Source organism: Anas acuta, chromosome 4, assembly GCF_963932015.1.
Source record: "Anas acuta chromosome 4, bAnaAcu1.1, whole genome shotgun sequence".
Taxonomy (NCBI): domain Eukaryota; kingdom Metazoa; phylum Chordata; class Aves; order Anseriformes; family Anatidae; genus Anas; species Anas acuta.
The window spans coordinates 34,639,322-34,654,666 of NC_088982.1; the positions used below are offsets into that span (position 1 = coordinate 34,639,322).

Genomic DNA, 15,345 nt, shown 5'->3' on the forward strand with positions numbered 1-15,345 from the left:
CTTGGGCTGCTTAACACATCATGATAAATCTTTGCCTGGACTGACCTGGCAGGGTATCCAAACATGAGTGGCTTGGTTGGGGTCGAGGCGGTAAGTTTGGGCAGCACAGAATGCATCTTTGTTTGCAGTTTCTGAGTAGGAAGCCAGTGTTGTCGCAGAGTGACTGGGACGAGTGCCTGGATCCAGTGTTTATTTCATTAGCTGGGGTATCAGAATACCATTTGTCTTGTCCTCAGTGATTTATGGTATGCACGCTAGGATTAAGTGCTACAAATAATAGTTTCTGAAGTTAATTTCTGTATACTGCCTTAGTGTTTATTCATCTGTTTCCGTGAACATGTGGAGGGATACAATTTATCAGCCACATATGTTTACTCATGAGCTAATAATGCAGTTTCCCATGTCTCTGGTTTTAATGAATGCCCTGCCCAGGTACCGGTGGACCCCTAGCATGAACAGATAAATCATATAATTACAGAATGGCTTGGGTTGGAAGGGACCCTAAAGCCCATCCAGTTCCAACCCCCCTGCCATGGGCAGGGACACCTCCCACTGGATCAGGTTGCCATGGGTCCCATTCAGCCTGGCCTTGAGCACCTCCAGGGATGGGGCATCCACAGCTTCTCTGGGCAACCTATGCCAGTGCCTCACCACCCTCTGAGTGAAGAACTTGCTGCTAACATCTAATCTAACTCTCCCCTCGTTAAGTTTAAAACCATTCCTCCTTGTCCTGTCATTATCTACCTGAGTAAAAAGTTGTTCTCCAGCTTTTTTGTAAGCCCCCTCTAGGTACCAGAAGGCCACAATGAGGTCACCCCGGAGCCTTCTCTTCTCCAGGTTGAACATCCCCAGCTTTCTCAGCCTGTCTTCACAGGGGAGGTGTCCACTGATCATCCTTGTGGCCTCCTCTAGACCCACTCCAACAGCTCCACGTCCTTCTTGTGCTGTGAGCCCCAAAGCTGTGTGCAGGACCCCAAGTGGGGCCTCATGAGGGCAGAGCAGAGGGGGACAGTCACCTCCCTTGCCCTGCTGGCCTCACCTCTGTTGATGCAGCCCAGGATGTGGCTGGCTTTCTGGGCTGCAGTCATACTGCATGTCTGCTAAATGCAGTATTTGCAGCTCTCTCACAGGAATGAGCCACTTCTTTCCAGCGGTGGTACCATCTGGGCTTTGTAGAGGTAACCACAGCAGGTAACGCTCTTCCAGACAATGCCTTATTGTCTGCATAGGCAGCTACATGCTGGAGTCGGAGACCTTGCATACCTACTTAGAATCAAGATTAAATTACCAACCTTTTTGGCATTTTTATGTAAAATGTTCTTTATTATGGTCTTCTCATAGCTAAAGTATGAGTCACTTGCAAGCCGTAATAGATTTTGGCTATGCCGCATGATGAAGTGTTCTGGATGCAGTGAAACATTTAATCAAGACTCCAGGCAGAGCAACTCCCTGTGGTCACCTTAAAAAAAAAAAAAGAAAAAAGAAAAAAAAGAGAGAGAGAGAGAAGAAACGAATTATGGCACTTTTTCTCTGCAGCGTTAAGGTTAGTGTTTGTTAGGGACATCACAAGAAGGTGACTGTTTTAGCTTTAAATAATAACGTAAGCAGATTTACACCTAATTTTTCCAATAGTGTCAGTTAAATAATTGGGTTTGTGAAAGCACTCTGATCTCCCAGTGTTTTTTAGAAGATATTGATGCTTTATAAAAATGAGTTAGTTGTAAACCTTCAAATTGCCTTACTAAACTGTACTTTACAGTATGATTTCACCTCCAGGAAAGTTATGCAATGTTAATATAGTGGAATTGCAGCCCATGGATTAAAATTACCTGGGAAATTACAGCATTACTTATAAATCCTATTCATCATGTTTATGTGCACATTTTTTTAATGGAGAAAATGAAATGTTGATAAAATGTGTTGAGACCTATGTTTCCAAATGATTTCAAGGCTGGTAATCAATAGTAACTCCTAATTTTGTTAGGGAAGAGAAAATCCTGATAGAGATGGGCTCAAAATGTTGTATTTTGCTGGGTCCATGTATGATTTCCACACTCTACATAGGGGTGATTGGAATGGGTGATCACATACCCTGTGACTGCTTTTACATCCTCTGTTTCCTTAAGGTACTCTTTGAAAATGGACCTTTGGGCTTTGACATCTAAATTAAGTCTTGTGCCTTGGTATCTTTCTGTGGCGAGATCTCAAGTATATGGCTTGACACATCCATTTATTGCATGAGTCACCATCACCTAAAATCAGAGACTTTGCCTGAAATTTACTAGGCGGAGTTTAGATTACATTCACTACACTGATTTTTTTTTTTCAGATATGCTACCCCAAAACTGAAAAATCAAGTGGCTGGAGCTGCCGCCCCCTAGACATTTTAACTTGTCTTTTTTCCAGCACTGCCTATTTAGTTTGCTTGTTTGTTTGTTGTTGTTGTTGGTTTTTTTAATTTATTTTTTTTAGTCCAGCCACAATCTTCCCACTGTTAGTAGTGGGATTCTTAACAACTTTGTATTTCTATATAACAGGTTTGCTGGCCTGCAGTACAATAGCCTAATGTAATTTTTATTGTACTAGCATGTCCTGGGATTGTTTGCCTCCTAGAAAATGGAATATTCAGATGCTTCATTCATCTTCTGTCTAAGCAAAAGCTATCATCTTGTCCCAAGGCATTTTCTTTAGAAGTAGGCTTACCATCCTGTTGTGGAAATTGTAAATATACAGGGTCTGTGGTTCAGGTTTCCCACCTTCCTGAGCTTTGGTATCAATGGTTATTCAACTAAATTTAAAATTAAAAACTAGCATTTTTTGTTTGCTAGTACTCTGATTCTTAATCCATTTCTTTACCTTCACAGTTTGGAGAAAGCAAATGCACTGCTCCTGCAAGCATTTAGTACAGCTTTAACTTTACTGATGTGAGTAGCCAATAAGATTACTCATGTCAATAAAAAAAAAAAAAAAAAGGAATGTACACATACATGTGTTGTTCAGGATTAGCAAACCATTGCTTGCTGGATGAACAACAGGCCAAAGTGATGGAGACAGGAGAAAAATAACTAGTGTTGGCCATGTTCTTGTGTTAGCTGCATGTATGTGATAAATTAATAGTTGAATTTTCTCTTTTTTATTATTTAGAAGAATATTATTTAGAATATTTGACAGGAGATTGGGAACAGAGTCCTTTCACTTTTGTTCTGCTAAAATTATTTATGATAATGCACTACCACAGTCTCCAGCAAAGAAGAACAAGCTCCTTATGTTTTTTAATATGAAGGATCATATAATGGCTTAAGCATAAACACAAGCCTTCAGGCAGTGTGTGCCAATACTGCTGTTAGATTAGATGGTATCTCTCGAGAGATGCAGTGTATATCACGGCAGCAAGCAAAGGAAAGAATGACTCAATATATAAATTGAAAGAAAAGCTGTTGCCTTTCCACTCTGTTTGATCTTTAATCAAATAGCTGTAACATTTGAAGGAGTATTGAACATGTGAGACATCTGGGACTTCCTTTCTTCTTAGATCATCTTCTAGTGAGAGATCTCTGATGAAGCATGGAACACGGACAGGGTGGCTGCAAGCAGGAACGACTGCACATGGTTTTGGGCTACCAGTGAAACTCGCTGCTGCCACATGAGCTAATTCAAGTTTTCTGTGGCTTTTTTTCCCCCTCATTTTTGTTGATTAGATGGAAGAACTTTAGAAAAAAAAAAAAACACAATTCTGTCTATAAACCATACTCACCTTGAAATAAAAGAAAAACAAATGTTAATACATGCAATAAAACAGAGGGATAGATTCTGGCCAAATGAGTCCATTGGTTTATAGAAGGCGTTACAACCAGATAGAATTTGGCACGTTGCCTTCCAGTGCAATGTTTTATTTTACATACCTTTGTAGCTCATAAACCCAGCAAGTTTGGTCACTGGAATAATTTCTTGTTCCAAAATAAAACTCTAATATTAAGCTTTTTATGTTGAGTATGGAATTTGTCTAGCCTGTTCAGTAGTAATTCTCTGGGGTACTAGTATTTTTGAAGTTGATTGGTTCTTTTGGTCTTAGAAATTAAACTCGGTCTTCTAGTAACTGTTTCTTAATTCAACACATTATTTTGAGTAAGTGTCAGAATAGATTATTGGAATGCAAACTCTATTTATAGCACCCAGATGGTAATTTTGGTTAACAAAAAATAATAAATTATTTTGCATCATAACTGAGTTTCTTCTTGGGTCCAATATTGTTTCTTGATCTGTGCACAAAGTGTGAAGACTACACTGCATTATCATTCTTTGTAGTCTCATTCACATAGACTCTTCATAAACACCCTCAATTCAAAGAGTGTGTTATTCAAAGCAAAGACCACCTTTAAAACAACAAAATCAATGAGTTTCCCACTACTTCCTTGTGTTCAGGTTCATGCCCTAAATGCTTAAATACTGTATGCTTTATGAATTGATGTCCTTGTTTGATTCTTTATATGTATTAACACTTTAGGTTTGTCTGAATGGAGAAAACAATTCTTTCTTACTGTTCTTACATGTACATTTAGTAAAAGCTATTTGAGGTGAACGCTGCCTTGTCTCGTACTGACAAAAACTTACTGCTGCACACTCCTACAAGGCACAATTTGTTCTGCATTTGTTTATTTAGGAAAAAAAAAAAAAAAAAAAAAGCACCAATTTGAGCAGCAAATAAGAATCCGAACAAGATTAAGGACATTAATACTTCCTCTGCTTTGAAAATGAGACAGCAAGCTGCAGCAATCAGGATGTCACAGATGAGGATGGGTTGGCCATCTGTAATAGTGGCAGGGGCATTGCACTGTTGCAAGGACTTACTACTACTGCTAATCTTTGTGGTTTGTTTTACGTCTGTATTTTTGCATTCCAGATTAAAACACAAAGAAAACCCAAAGGTAGTTTGCATATAATTTGATATATAAAATTATTGTGTTTATTTTACAATGCACCTTTGCAATAGTTTGCAAATAAGCAACCTTTTTTTTTTTTAGTAAATAAACTGAGGGAAAGCTTTAATTTTCAGGCTTTTCTCTAGGTGCATTAAATGTGTGAGAGGAAGCATTATACTAGAATGTTTAGAAAAGTTGAGTAATTTTCTGGAGATCTACACACATACATATGGATAGAACAAAGCTTGTCTGATTTTTCCACTTCCCCCTGTACAAATAAAGCAAGGCAATATTTTGAATATATTCTTCAGTTTTCCATCACATTCATGAATGATTTAGAAGTCACTGCAACTAAATAGTCACAGTGATCCCATGGCTTCAGCAGAAATTCAAGGCTGTTTAGAGGGGCAAAACCTGCATCAACAGGAGGAGCCATTTATGGAACTGAAAGATGCAAGCAAACAGGCTTCACTCCTTTTGCTGCTGCTGTATTTTATTATATTTAAGTCCTTATTTTATCTGAGACAGTAACAAGCTTTGGTTCCTATATTAAATGTATTGTAGGTATAAATGAAAATGAAGGATTTGTCAGAAGGATGGGAATTTGCAAGAGTTGCTTGGTCAGAGACTGTCCAGAGTGCACTACTTTGAGAAGTCCAAGGACTGCTCTCAGGTGACTAGTGCCTGGATTGCGTCCTCAGAGGCACTGATTTATGGGTGTGAGGTCATGCAGAAATATTCCCTGTGTTGGGTAGATTTGGAGGACAAGAGAAGGAGGGGGGTGCTGATCACTTTCCATGTAGCCTGGGCACTTCACTTCCTCCAGTCATACAGACATTTTCACCAAGTGGTTCCTTCCCGTTCCAGGGGCCAAGAGTTGGACAAATCCCTTGAGTGCTCTGTCTTTCTTCCTGTGGCATATTTCAGTGTTTGAGTCCTTTGGTCTTCTGAAGTGGATATTTATTCTTGTACTTGCTGTTGTCACTGGAGGGTGTTCTGCAACGGGTGCAAGATGAGAGCACAGCATGCATTCTGTAGACCTTTCTGAACATGATGCCTGCGGTACAGATGGTACAGATGACCTTCTTGTCTTGCCTTGATTAAGTCTGACATAGATTAATAACTACACAGTTATTAATTGGTAGCATATGATGTTAATCAAAACGTGCATTTCAAGAGTCAGAGTGATGCACGCTAGTATCGTTATGCAAATGTAATGTGGGACTAGCAAGACAGAGGCGTTTGGCTGCAGAGAGATGGTTTGGGTGTTTGTTTAAAGCTTTTGGGATTTTTTAATTCTTCCCTGGCAATGATGTGTACTGAAATATGTACTGAAACTTTTCAGTGTCCTGTGATACTGAAAGACTTTGCGGTCATGGTTGTCCTAGGAGCTTCTGCCAGGGGTCTGAATTTTTGAAATAATTTCAAAGTGAAATTAATATCTGATCTCCTGAATGGAAGACTGCCCTTTAATTTTGCATCCTTAAATTATACCTAACCTTTCTTAAATAAGGTCTTGGGCCTACAATACAGCAATTCACTCTTTTGTCTTGTGGAGACTGTGAAGATTTTTCTCAAGTCTTTCTAAGAAACCTATTATTTACAGGAAATTTCTGTAAATGATCACATCCTAGGATTTTATTCTTTAGTTTTGCCAGTGCCATGTGTAAACTGAAGTGATAGGACATAGAAGAAGTAAAAAAGAAGGTTTACACAGGGCTGGTGATGAGACCTAGCCAACAGTGAATTATGAAGCAATATGTATTACCAAAGCCCTGTGAATAAGCAGCAATTATGGTGTAAGCCCCCTTAAAAATAGTGGTCTCTATCTAAAAATTTATCTCCTTATATGAGAATTTATTTATTTTTTTTCTGACATTTAAAGCATGTCTTTAATATAAAGTAGTGTGTTTGTTTACTTGCCAGGTGATTTTCTGGGATAAAACTATTTCTATAAAATCAATCATTTTTACTTTTTTTTATCAGTCTTCCAGAATCGGACTTTATAATTAATTCATTTCTCACACAAACCATACCTAGCCATCTGTATCCTTGGATTCTTATTATTTTACATGATGCAAGCTGTAGGCAATGCAGAGCTCCTAACCCAAAACCCCAGAAGTTCTCATATATTTTTCATATGTTTTTTACAAAGAGCAATCTCTCATTGTGAAATTCGGTTCCGGTGCTGATATATCGCCAGTAGCTGTAACACTGTAGTTGTGCGTGACATACAATGGTATTAATAAATAAATTGCAGAGCTGTGCAGCTGCTTTAGCTTGAAACTGTACCTGGTGAAATGCAATACTTTCACCAAGGAGTGTGGTTTGTTGTGCTAGTTCAGGGGGAGGACCTCCTTGGCAGGTGACAAAATCCTTCGTCTGTCACTTCTGCTGTGTTTCTCCCCTTTCAGTGAATAATCGTCAGTCTGGTGCAGCAGTCACTATGAAAACCGTCAGTATTCTCTGAAAATTTGTGTCTGGTTATTTGATTGTTTGAATCATTGTTTGTGATGCTCTGGTTAGCACTTCTTGTACTTCTGTTGTCACAGATGTGAATTTCACAATAAAACGTTAATTTTTCTCAGTCCATGAAGCACAGTACCATTTGTGAATGATCAAAGGAATTATATATGGTGTAAATAAATAACAGTCTCCTATAAAAGGCCATTTAAAGCATGTAGGCCCAGTGTTTTGTTTTCATTTGCAGCAGATTTCTCTAATATTGATGTAATATAGCCTCTGTTTTTAAAGACTTGTCAGTTCCCTTTAATGCCATGGCAGGCTGTCTGTCTGAACCTTCTTTAGAAACTGCCTCAGAGAAGCAAGGTGAGATCCCTGGCTTGGGAAGCTCTCAGAGGATCGATGGCTTTGGGGTGCAGCCACTGGGATCTCAGGGAGAGATGCTACCAGCAAGCCTGGCTGACTCAGTTGTTCTGCAGACAGCTGAGCCTCTGTCACTAACACTTATTTTTGGGATCATTCTGGTGATTGTCAGCATGGTTTGGCAATTACTGGTCTGCTTAGGGATGGGGAAAAAATTATGGCAGGTGACTAGAAATAGTAAAAATCATAGACTTCATATCACCAGGGGTGTCTGCATTGATCATAACCAAAGCAGGCCTGTATGTTTTCAACAAACTACAAGGAAAACCTCTGTGGACAATGGCATGGCAACTACATGCAAGTACAAAGTAATATTTTGCCTGTCAACCTAGGTATCTTCTTTAAGTCATCCATGTCTTTGCTACCCTTCCTGTGCAATGGCCCTGTCTACTTTTCTCTATTCCTTAATGAGAAATAAAGACAGATTGGCTTCCTTCAGCTACTCAGTTTTCTCTATAGAGGTTCTTCAGAGTTTGGTGGCCATTTAATATTTTGAGACCAAAACCAGCCCCTTTTTCTGCACAGGAAAAAAAAATAATTAAAAAATGATGCCATATGTTCCAAAAAAAAATATTTGGAATATTGCATGTCATACCCAGCAGTCAGGGAAAATAAAACTCTACGGCTTTTTGAATTGCCATCAGCAGAACTATGAGAATTCAACAATCCTGATTATGGAAAAAAAAAAAGAAAAAAAAAAAAAAGAAAAGAATAAATAATACAATCTTTCAGAAACCATCATTACAACTTGGAAAGGCATACACATACAGCAAGTGAAAACAATATGTTTAGGTGTGCATAAGAGAATGGATGCTAGTTGCTGCTTCTAAAGTAACATTTGTGTTTGCAATTAGACAAGAGCTTTGAGAGAGGGAAAAACACATATATATGTATATTTTAATATAAAGTGCAAGGATGTTTTTTCCTCCCTCAGAACTGAGAGTTGCCAATACATAAACATTTCAGAGAGAATTTTACACCACCTCATCTTTATGTCAAGCAGCATTTAATGGTTGAATGATCCCCTGCCCCGGGACTTGGCAGCTATCCTCCAGGGGCCGACTTTGGGGATTACAATGACAGTCTATCAGTGGATCTTTTCCAATATAAACTAGGCTAGGACCATTTAAAATCAGTCGCTATCAACAAGTCAAATTATCTTTATTTATGTTAGAGGTTTTCCTATGAGTATTTTCTAACAATGTGGAATTTAAATATCCAGAGGGGCTGTTCCTGTTGTCAGTGTTATTTGGGAATGTTCTAATTCATGCGATTAGGCACAATTTACCTGATTTCTTTCAAAATTATGTGATTTGTAACATTCGGGTCTAATCAACATCTAACTTGCAGTGCTCACACAACTTTTTCTGATTCTTCCTCTTTATAGGTGGAAATAACGCTTCAGGATATCAATGACAACCCACCAGTTTTCCCCACAGATATGCTTGATCTGACTGTAGAGGAGAATATAGGAGATGGATCTAAGATAATGCAGCTGACAGCCATGGATGCTGATGAGGTAGGAGCATGGTTTCATATTTGAAGAACTGTACTAAAAATGCAATTCTGGAAATTCATTTCTTTGAGGACACTGCAACTAAGGAGCTGTTAAGAAACCAGCAAAAGCCTTCTGAGCTACTGATATTAAACAGCCAGTTGGCTTAGTGTGGGATATTGTAGTCTCTTGTATGTGTCAGGCAAGTATATCCAAATATAATTTAATGTATTCATTACTTTTGGAAATTAAGTTATGAGAAAGTTAATCATATTGTTTCTTTCACTTGAACTGATTTTCTTTACACTGGGGAAAGACCTAAAAAGTCAGTATGAGCATGCAAAGAAGCTTGTGTTGTCATTAAAATATAGTGTTACACTTAACAGCAACAAGTAATTCTTGCATTCAAATAATAATGTAATTCAACCCCCTCAGGAGATTTTTTTTTTATTATTTTAATTTTTTTTTGTGGTAGCTTGGTTATTCCTTCTGTGATTGTTAATTGATGTAATGAATCTTGCTTCTACATAGGGATGCACTAAAACACGCCTAGGAATGGTATGAATGATAAGAACTTATTCTTTCCTTTGTTTTCTGGGAGCAGTCTGATGTACAGACAGAAAGCAGGATTTTGGAAAAGTGCACAATCATAACAAAAGTTGTAACAGTATATATCTTCAGGTTAGGAAGAAGTAAATCTTAAATGGCCACTTTCTGCTGAGATACAGCAAACTGATATCTGAGATTTTAGCAATGTATTATGCTCAAGCCTCTTTTGTGACCATTCCTGCTGTGTTATGCATTTCTGTCTTCTTTTTTCACATGTGCAACCCATATATGTAGCTCAGTAAAATGCGGGTGCCTGAGCATGCTGCCTTTACTACATGCACAGCTGCTTTCAGAATCAAAAGTTTAACTTTAAAAGGGTGACAGAATGCTTAAAAATTATGGTTGAATGGTGTACATGAATCCCTCTTATAACTATTTTTCAATGATAGTATTAAGGCAGCAAATTTCAGCCCCTTGTCGGTTATAATAAAATCTTTGTAGAGATCTGAGAGACGATGTAAAGACAGACTCTAGCTGATAGATGTTACTAAAGGCTCTAAAAATTACAACAGCTTCTAGAGCTTTGCAAATCCGTTTCAGACAGTTGTTGATGGGAAGTTTCTATACAGCTTTGTAATAGGTTTCACAAACCTTTTATTTTGCTATTCTTCTCACCTAATTGATGTAAAGTTACTAATTTGATTAGGCCAGAATCACATGTAGCTGCTGTTTTAGCTGTGCTCTGTTAGGAGAAGGCTGCCTAGTAAAACAAATTGTGGAGAAACTTGGTCACCTATGAAATCTTAAATTATTATCAGCTGTTTTTGTTAAGCCACACAATAACAGGAAAATGAATTACATACCCCAGGTACACCTGAGCACACAGAGTCTGTGTATACTGAAGCTCTGCGTGCAGCTGTCGGAGGCTGGGCACCTGGAGAAGGGTGTTTTCTTTTGAAATTTCATTTTATCAGTTAGCTCAATCCGGCTCTTTGAAACAAAACTCCAGAGAAAAGGTTTGGCACGAGGTGCTATCGTAAGGCCAGATAACTAATGCTTTTCTCTCATCTCACAGGTACGAGTGAGTATTTATCTCCCTTAATTTGCTTTTTTAGGCAAGAATGTTTGAAACAGCTGTAATTTCTTTCTCCCTCATCTCTTTGATTGGGGTGGTATGTGGTGCCCAAACAGAAAGCGCGGGGGAAATGGCCAGCCGCAGCATTAGTTGCTCACCAAAACACACTGCTGGGCATCACCAGCATGTGGAGCACAAGTGCGCCACTCCAGAGGCTGCCAAATGCCAAACCTTCAGTGCCCATTTCTGATGGGGTGGGGCCAAGGCATAACACATCGTGTCACTATGTTAGTTAGAGTTTGTTTGTTTTTGTTTTTTCCCAAAGTTTCAATTTCAACCTTTAAGGAAAAAGAAAAAAAATGATTTTTCTGTGTAAAATTACTTTTCCTTCATTTTCATTTTAACCAAAATGCTCAAAGTGCACATGTATCCATTTTTTTCCCCTTTATTTCATTTATTTTTTTTTCACAGGGTCAAATGAGATATTTTGTTCAACCCCCAAAGCTAATGTTTTTGGCTTCCAGGGACTGGCAGCACAACCCAAGAGATCAGAACTGTGATTTCAGTGACACATGACTTGTCACTTCAGGGCTGCTTATTCACAGAGATGAATGCGTGTCCTTGCATAAATTGACCTTTTGGGGGCTTCTGTATGACACCTGTGCAGTCATTGCTCCCATGAGTTTCTCCTGACCAGAAGCTGGTGGAGCTGGTGCTTGGCTCCCTCTTTTTCATGCCTCCCTGTCTTCCTCCTTCCACACCCCACCTCCTGTGACTGAAGGAGGGCAGAGCTGTGCCCACAGGCAACAGGATCATTTAGTTTCACCTTCCAATTTAAAAGAAGAATAAACACTAGTCACTGGTAGAGGAAAAGTGTAGCATTGCCTGCTGATGCTGGCTTGAGGTTAAAACAGGTATTAGGGCTTTGTGGTCTTGGTTGGATGAAACCCTTTTATGAACAGTGGAGCAAAAACTATCTGAACAATCTCGTCATTTCACGTCTCATAAATAAAAACTGTGTGCGTAGGCATCTGTATTGGGGGACTGAAGCTGAGACTGGGCAGGAAGGCTGTTTATTAAAGGAAACTGTTCTGAAAATTTTCGCCAAGTGCAGTTACTGGAACGGTTCTTGCCTTACTGAAAGTTACGATGTGGTTTTCCTGGCAAATAACTTGATTTGACCACTTCTGTTTTTGCTTAGGGAGCCAATGCCCTTGTCACATACACTATTATCAGCGGTGCGGATGATAGCTTCCACATTGACCCTGAGTCAGGAGACCTGATAGCCACCAAGCGCCTGGACCGAGAGCGCCGCTCCAAGTACTCCTTGCTGGTTCGTGCTGATGATGGCCTGCAGTCCTCAGACATGAGAATAAACATCACTGTCAGTGACGTTAATGACCATATCCCCAAGTTCTCCAAACCAGTGTATTCCTTCGATATCCCGGAAGATACCACCCCAGGTAAATAGGAAATGACCCTAAAACTGACGGAAATTTTCTTTTCATCCATCCAGAGAGACTTGAGAAGGAGAGAGAAAAAAAACCTCTCTGACTTGTCCAGGAGGCAGCAGTGGTCAAAGGCATCTCTCAGATGGGATGGAGAGACAGAGAATCACATCATGCTGAAAGTCTGCTTGCTAGCAAATCAGTATCACTGTTGCAGTACAATAGGGTAACGTTTATTTTGGGGAAATAGATAAATAGTTGCCACTCGAAACAAACAAACAAACAAAACCAATAAAAGCCAACAACACAAAAACAAACCTTAGTTCATAGATGCAGAACAGGGATTATGCCTGTATCACAGTGGAAACCTCTGAGTGCTACTATTAAAACAAACAAACAAAACAAAGCAAAAACAGGAAAGTAATAGAGGGAAAAACTTACAGAATGGAAACACTATACTCTTATGGAAAAGATGCAGAGGCAATGCGAGTATTGAATGCATTGCAGATAGGATCACAAAATTGGTTGCCATTGAGCTGCTGATAATTTATACATTGATTCCTCAATAGTATTTCTGACACACACTCAGTTACTAATCCTAACATTATATTTTCTTAATATCGTCTTTGACTCCTAGTTTTGACAACTTTTTGTACAAAATGTGACCTTTAGATAATTAATTCCTAGATTCCTAGAATTAATTGCAAACCTTTGAGTTGCTCTTTTCCTCTTTTAAAACTTGTTTCATTTGTGGTAGTGGTTTGATGTTTACAGGTTAGGTTTTAAGCTAGAAACTATTTAGACCAACTAACCAAACAACAACAAAAACTTTTCAAAGCTGTGCTATATATTGTGGGTCAAGATGAGAAATGAATATTTCTCTCAATAAATAGTTTCCAGTATTCTATACAGAGTGCTTGCATAAAAGCAGTATCTGCTTTATTAGTTACTGAAGCATCTTAGAAACTTTTTCTAAAACATAAACAAAGGAGATGTAAATGACATAGTGATAGCTTTGAAGCTTTTATTAGGGCTTAGACTCATGAGTGTGGGAGGCTCAGCTTGGGACAACGGAGATTACCCCCATGCCTCCAGCTTCTGCACTCTGTCCCACAGTGACAGTTCCAAAATTCAGTGGTGTTTTATGTTAAAGCAGTATACTGTAGTCAGCTGTGCTTCAGGAATTTGGAAGTAATCGAGACAGGACATCTGCGTAGCATTGGGCAGTTTGGTTACTGATCCCCAGCTATGCTATTCTCTCTTGCCAGTCCTAGTCCTGAGGCTCAGTCTGTTTTAGCAGGAATAACCCTGTAAATGGTGAGCATGTTTCCCTCCCTGTTGAGACAAGGCTTCTCTCCTTAATTGCTTATGTGGGGTATAGATCTGTGCCTTATACTGGGCTTAGTGGTGGCAGGCCAATTGTGTGAAGTCATGCAGAAGGAAGAAACAGTGTGAGGTTTCCCCTCTGAGGGTCTGCTTTCTATCCCAGAGGGTATGCACTATGAGTATCCCCCTTCCCCTTGCAGCCCAGCAGCTGTGGTTGCAAGTTGCACCTTCCTGGGGCCTCAAACACCTTGCGGTGTTTCCCTACCCCTGTGTGCTGCACAGAGGTTAGCACTGCTCTGATCCTTCTTTGCTGCAGGCCCGCGAGAGGGTTGGTGATCCAATCCAGCTTTGGAACAGCCCTTTTTGCCAATTAGCATGCAATCAGAAATGTTAAAGCATTAGGTAATCAAATGTATGGAAAAGATACCAGAATATTCAGCTAGATTAAACAGAATTGTAGCACTATTCTTCATCCTGATGATAAGCAATTTTTGTTGTCACATTGCTCAAAAATAATTAACTGTGCTAGAGCAAATGTAATTCATCTGGTTCCAGGAAAAAGAAGTTAAATGATTAACTTTCTTGGAAATGAGCTGATCTTAATTATAATTAGTATTCAATATACTAAAAACTGACACTGAATTTCCAAACTTTAGTAAGATAGGTCAGTCATGTGAATGCAGCTATGCAGAAACGAAAACAATGGCACAAATTCATAAGGAGTTGAATTTCAAAAAACATTGAAGAATGAACCCCTATAAGGTTTCTGGCTTTCTAACCGCAGTTACCCTGCTAAGGCACTTTTTTTCAAAAAGTAGGGCTGGGATTTTTGGTGTGAGTACTGACATTTCAGTTTTCTGCATTTAATAAGAAGTATATAGAAAGTTGCAGAACTTGTATTTGTCTGTGGAGAGAAAAAGGTCCTTTGAATAGCAGAAAGAAAATACAGAAAAGGAGAACAGCTATTTTTGCCCCAGCTGGTATCTGGAAATGCTCCCATTTAAAGATAATACCAAATATTGCTGACCATTTCTTGGTGTATTTTTTTCAGTTGCCATTGAAAATAAACGTCATACTGAATATTGTTCCTCTCAGCTTTGAAAAAGCTGTCACAAAATTTAGGTATACAATTCTGAGGCTTGAATGTTTACCAACTGACACCTTTTGTTCTACAGAGATGCTTGTTAATGAGCACCCCCTGCCCACGTTGGTGACGTGCCTTTTGTGAGTGACTTGTTTTGCACTCTTATGCTGTGCAGGTTCATTAGTGGCAGCCATCCTAGCCACAGATGATGACTCCGGTATAAATGGAGAAATCACCTACACTGTGAGTGAAGATGATGAAGAGGGTACGTTCTTCCTGAACCCCGTTACTGGAGTCTTCAACCTGACTCGTGCATTGGACTACGAAGTGCAGCAGTATTATATTCTGACCGTCCGTGCAGAAGATGGAGGAGGCCAATCTACTACCATCAGAGTGTACTTCAACATATTGGACATAAATGATAACCCACCAGTATTCAGCATGGCTTCATACAGTACGTCTTTGATGGAGAACCTGTCTCCAGGGTCTGCTATTCTCAACTTCAGTGTCACAGATGCAGATGATGGTAGGCTTTTCCTTATATTCTGATGATAAATGCATAT

General features: G+C 39.2%; 1 protein-coding gene across 1 annotated transcript in view; it reads left to right on the forward strand.

Moving 5' to 3' along the window:
- Positions 1–15,345, forward strand: part of FAT4 (FAT atypical cadherin 4) — a 142,728-nt gene that overhangs the window by 63,914 nt on the left and 63,469 nt on the right. Inside the window, exons 2-4 of the mRNA XM_068680684.1 lie at positions 9,193–9,324; positions 12,126–12,387; positions 14,958–15,308. Coding sequence (XP_068536785.1) covers positions 9,193–9,324; positions 12,126–12,387; positions 14,958–15,308 — 745 coding nt within the window. The remainder of the gene's footprint in view (positions 1–9,192; positions 9,325–12,125; positions 12,388–14,957; positions 15,309–15,345) is intronic.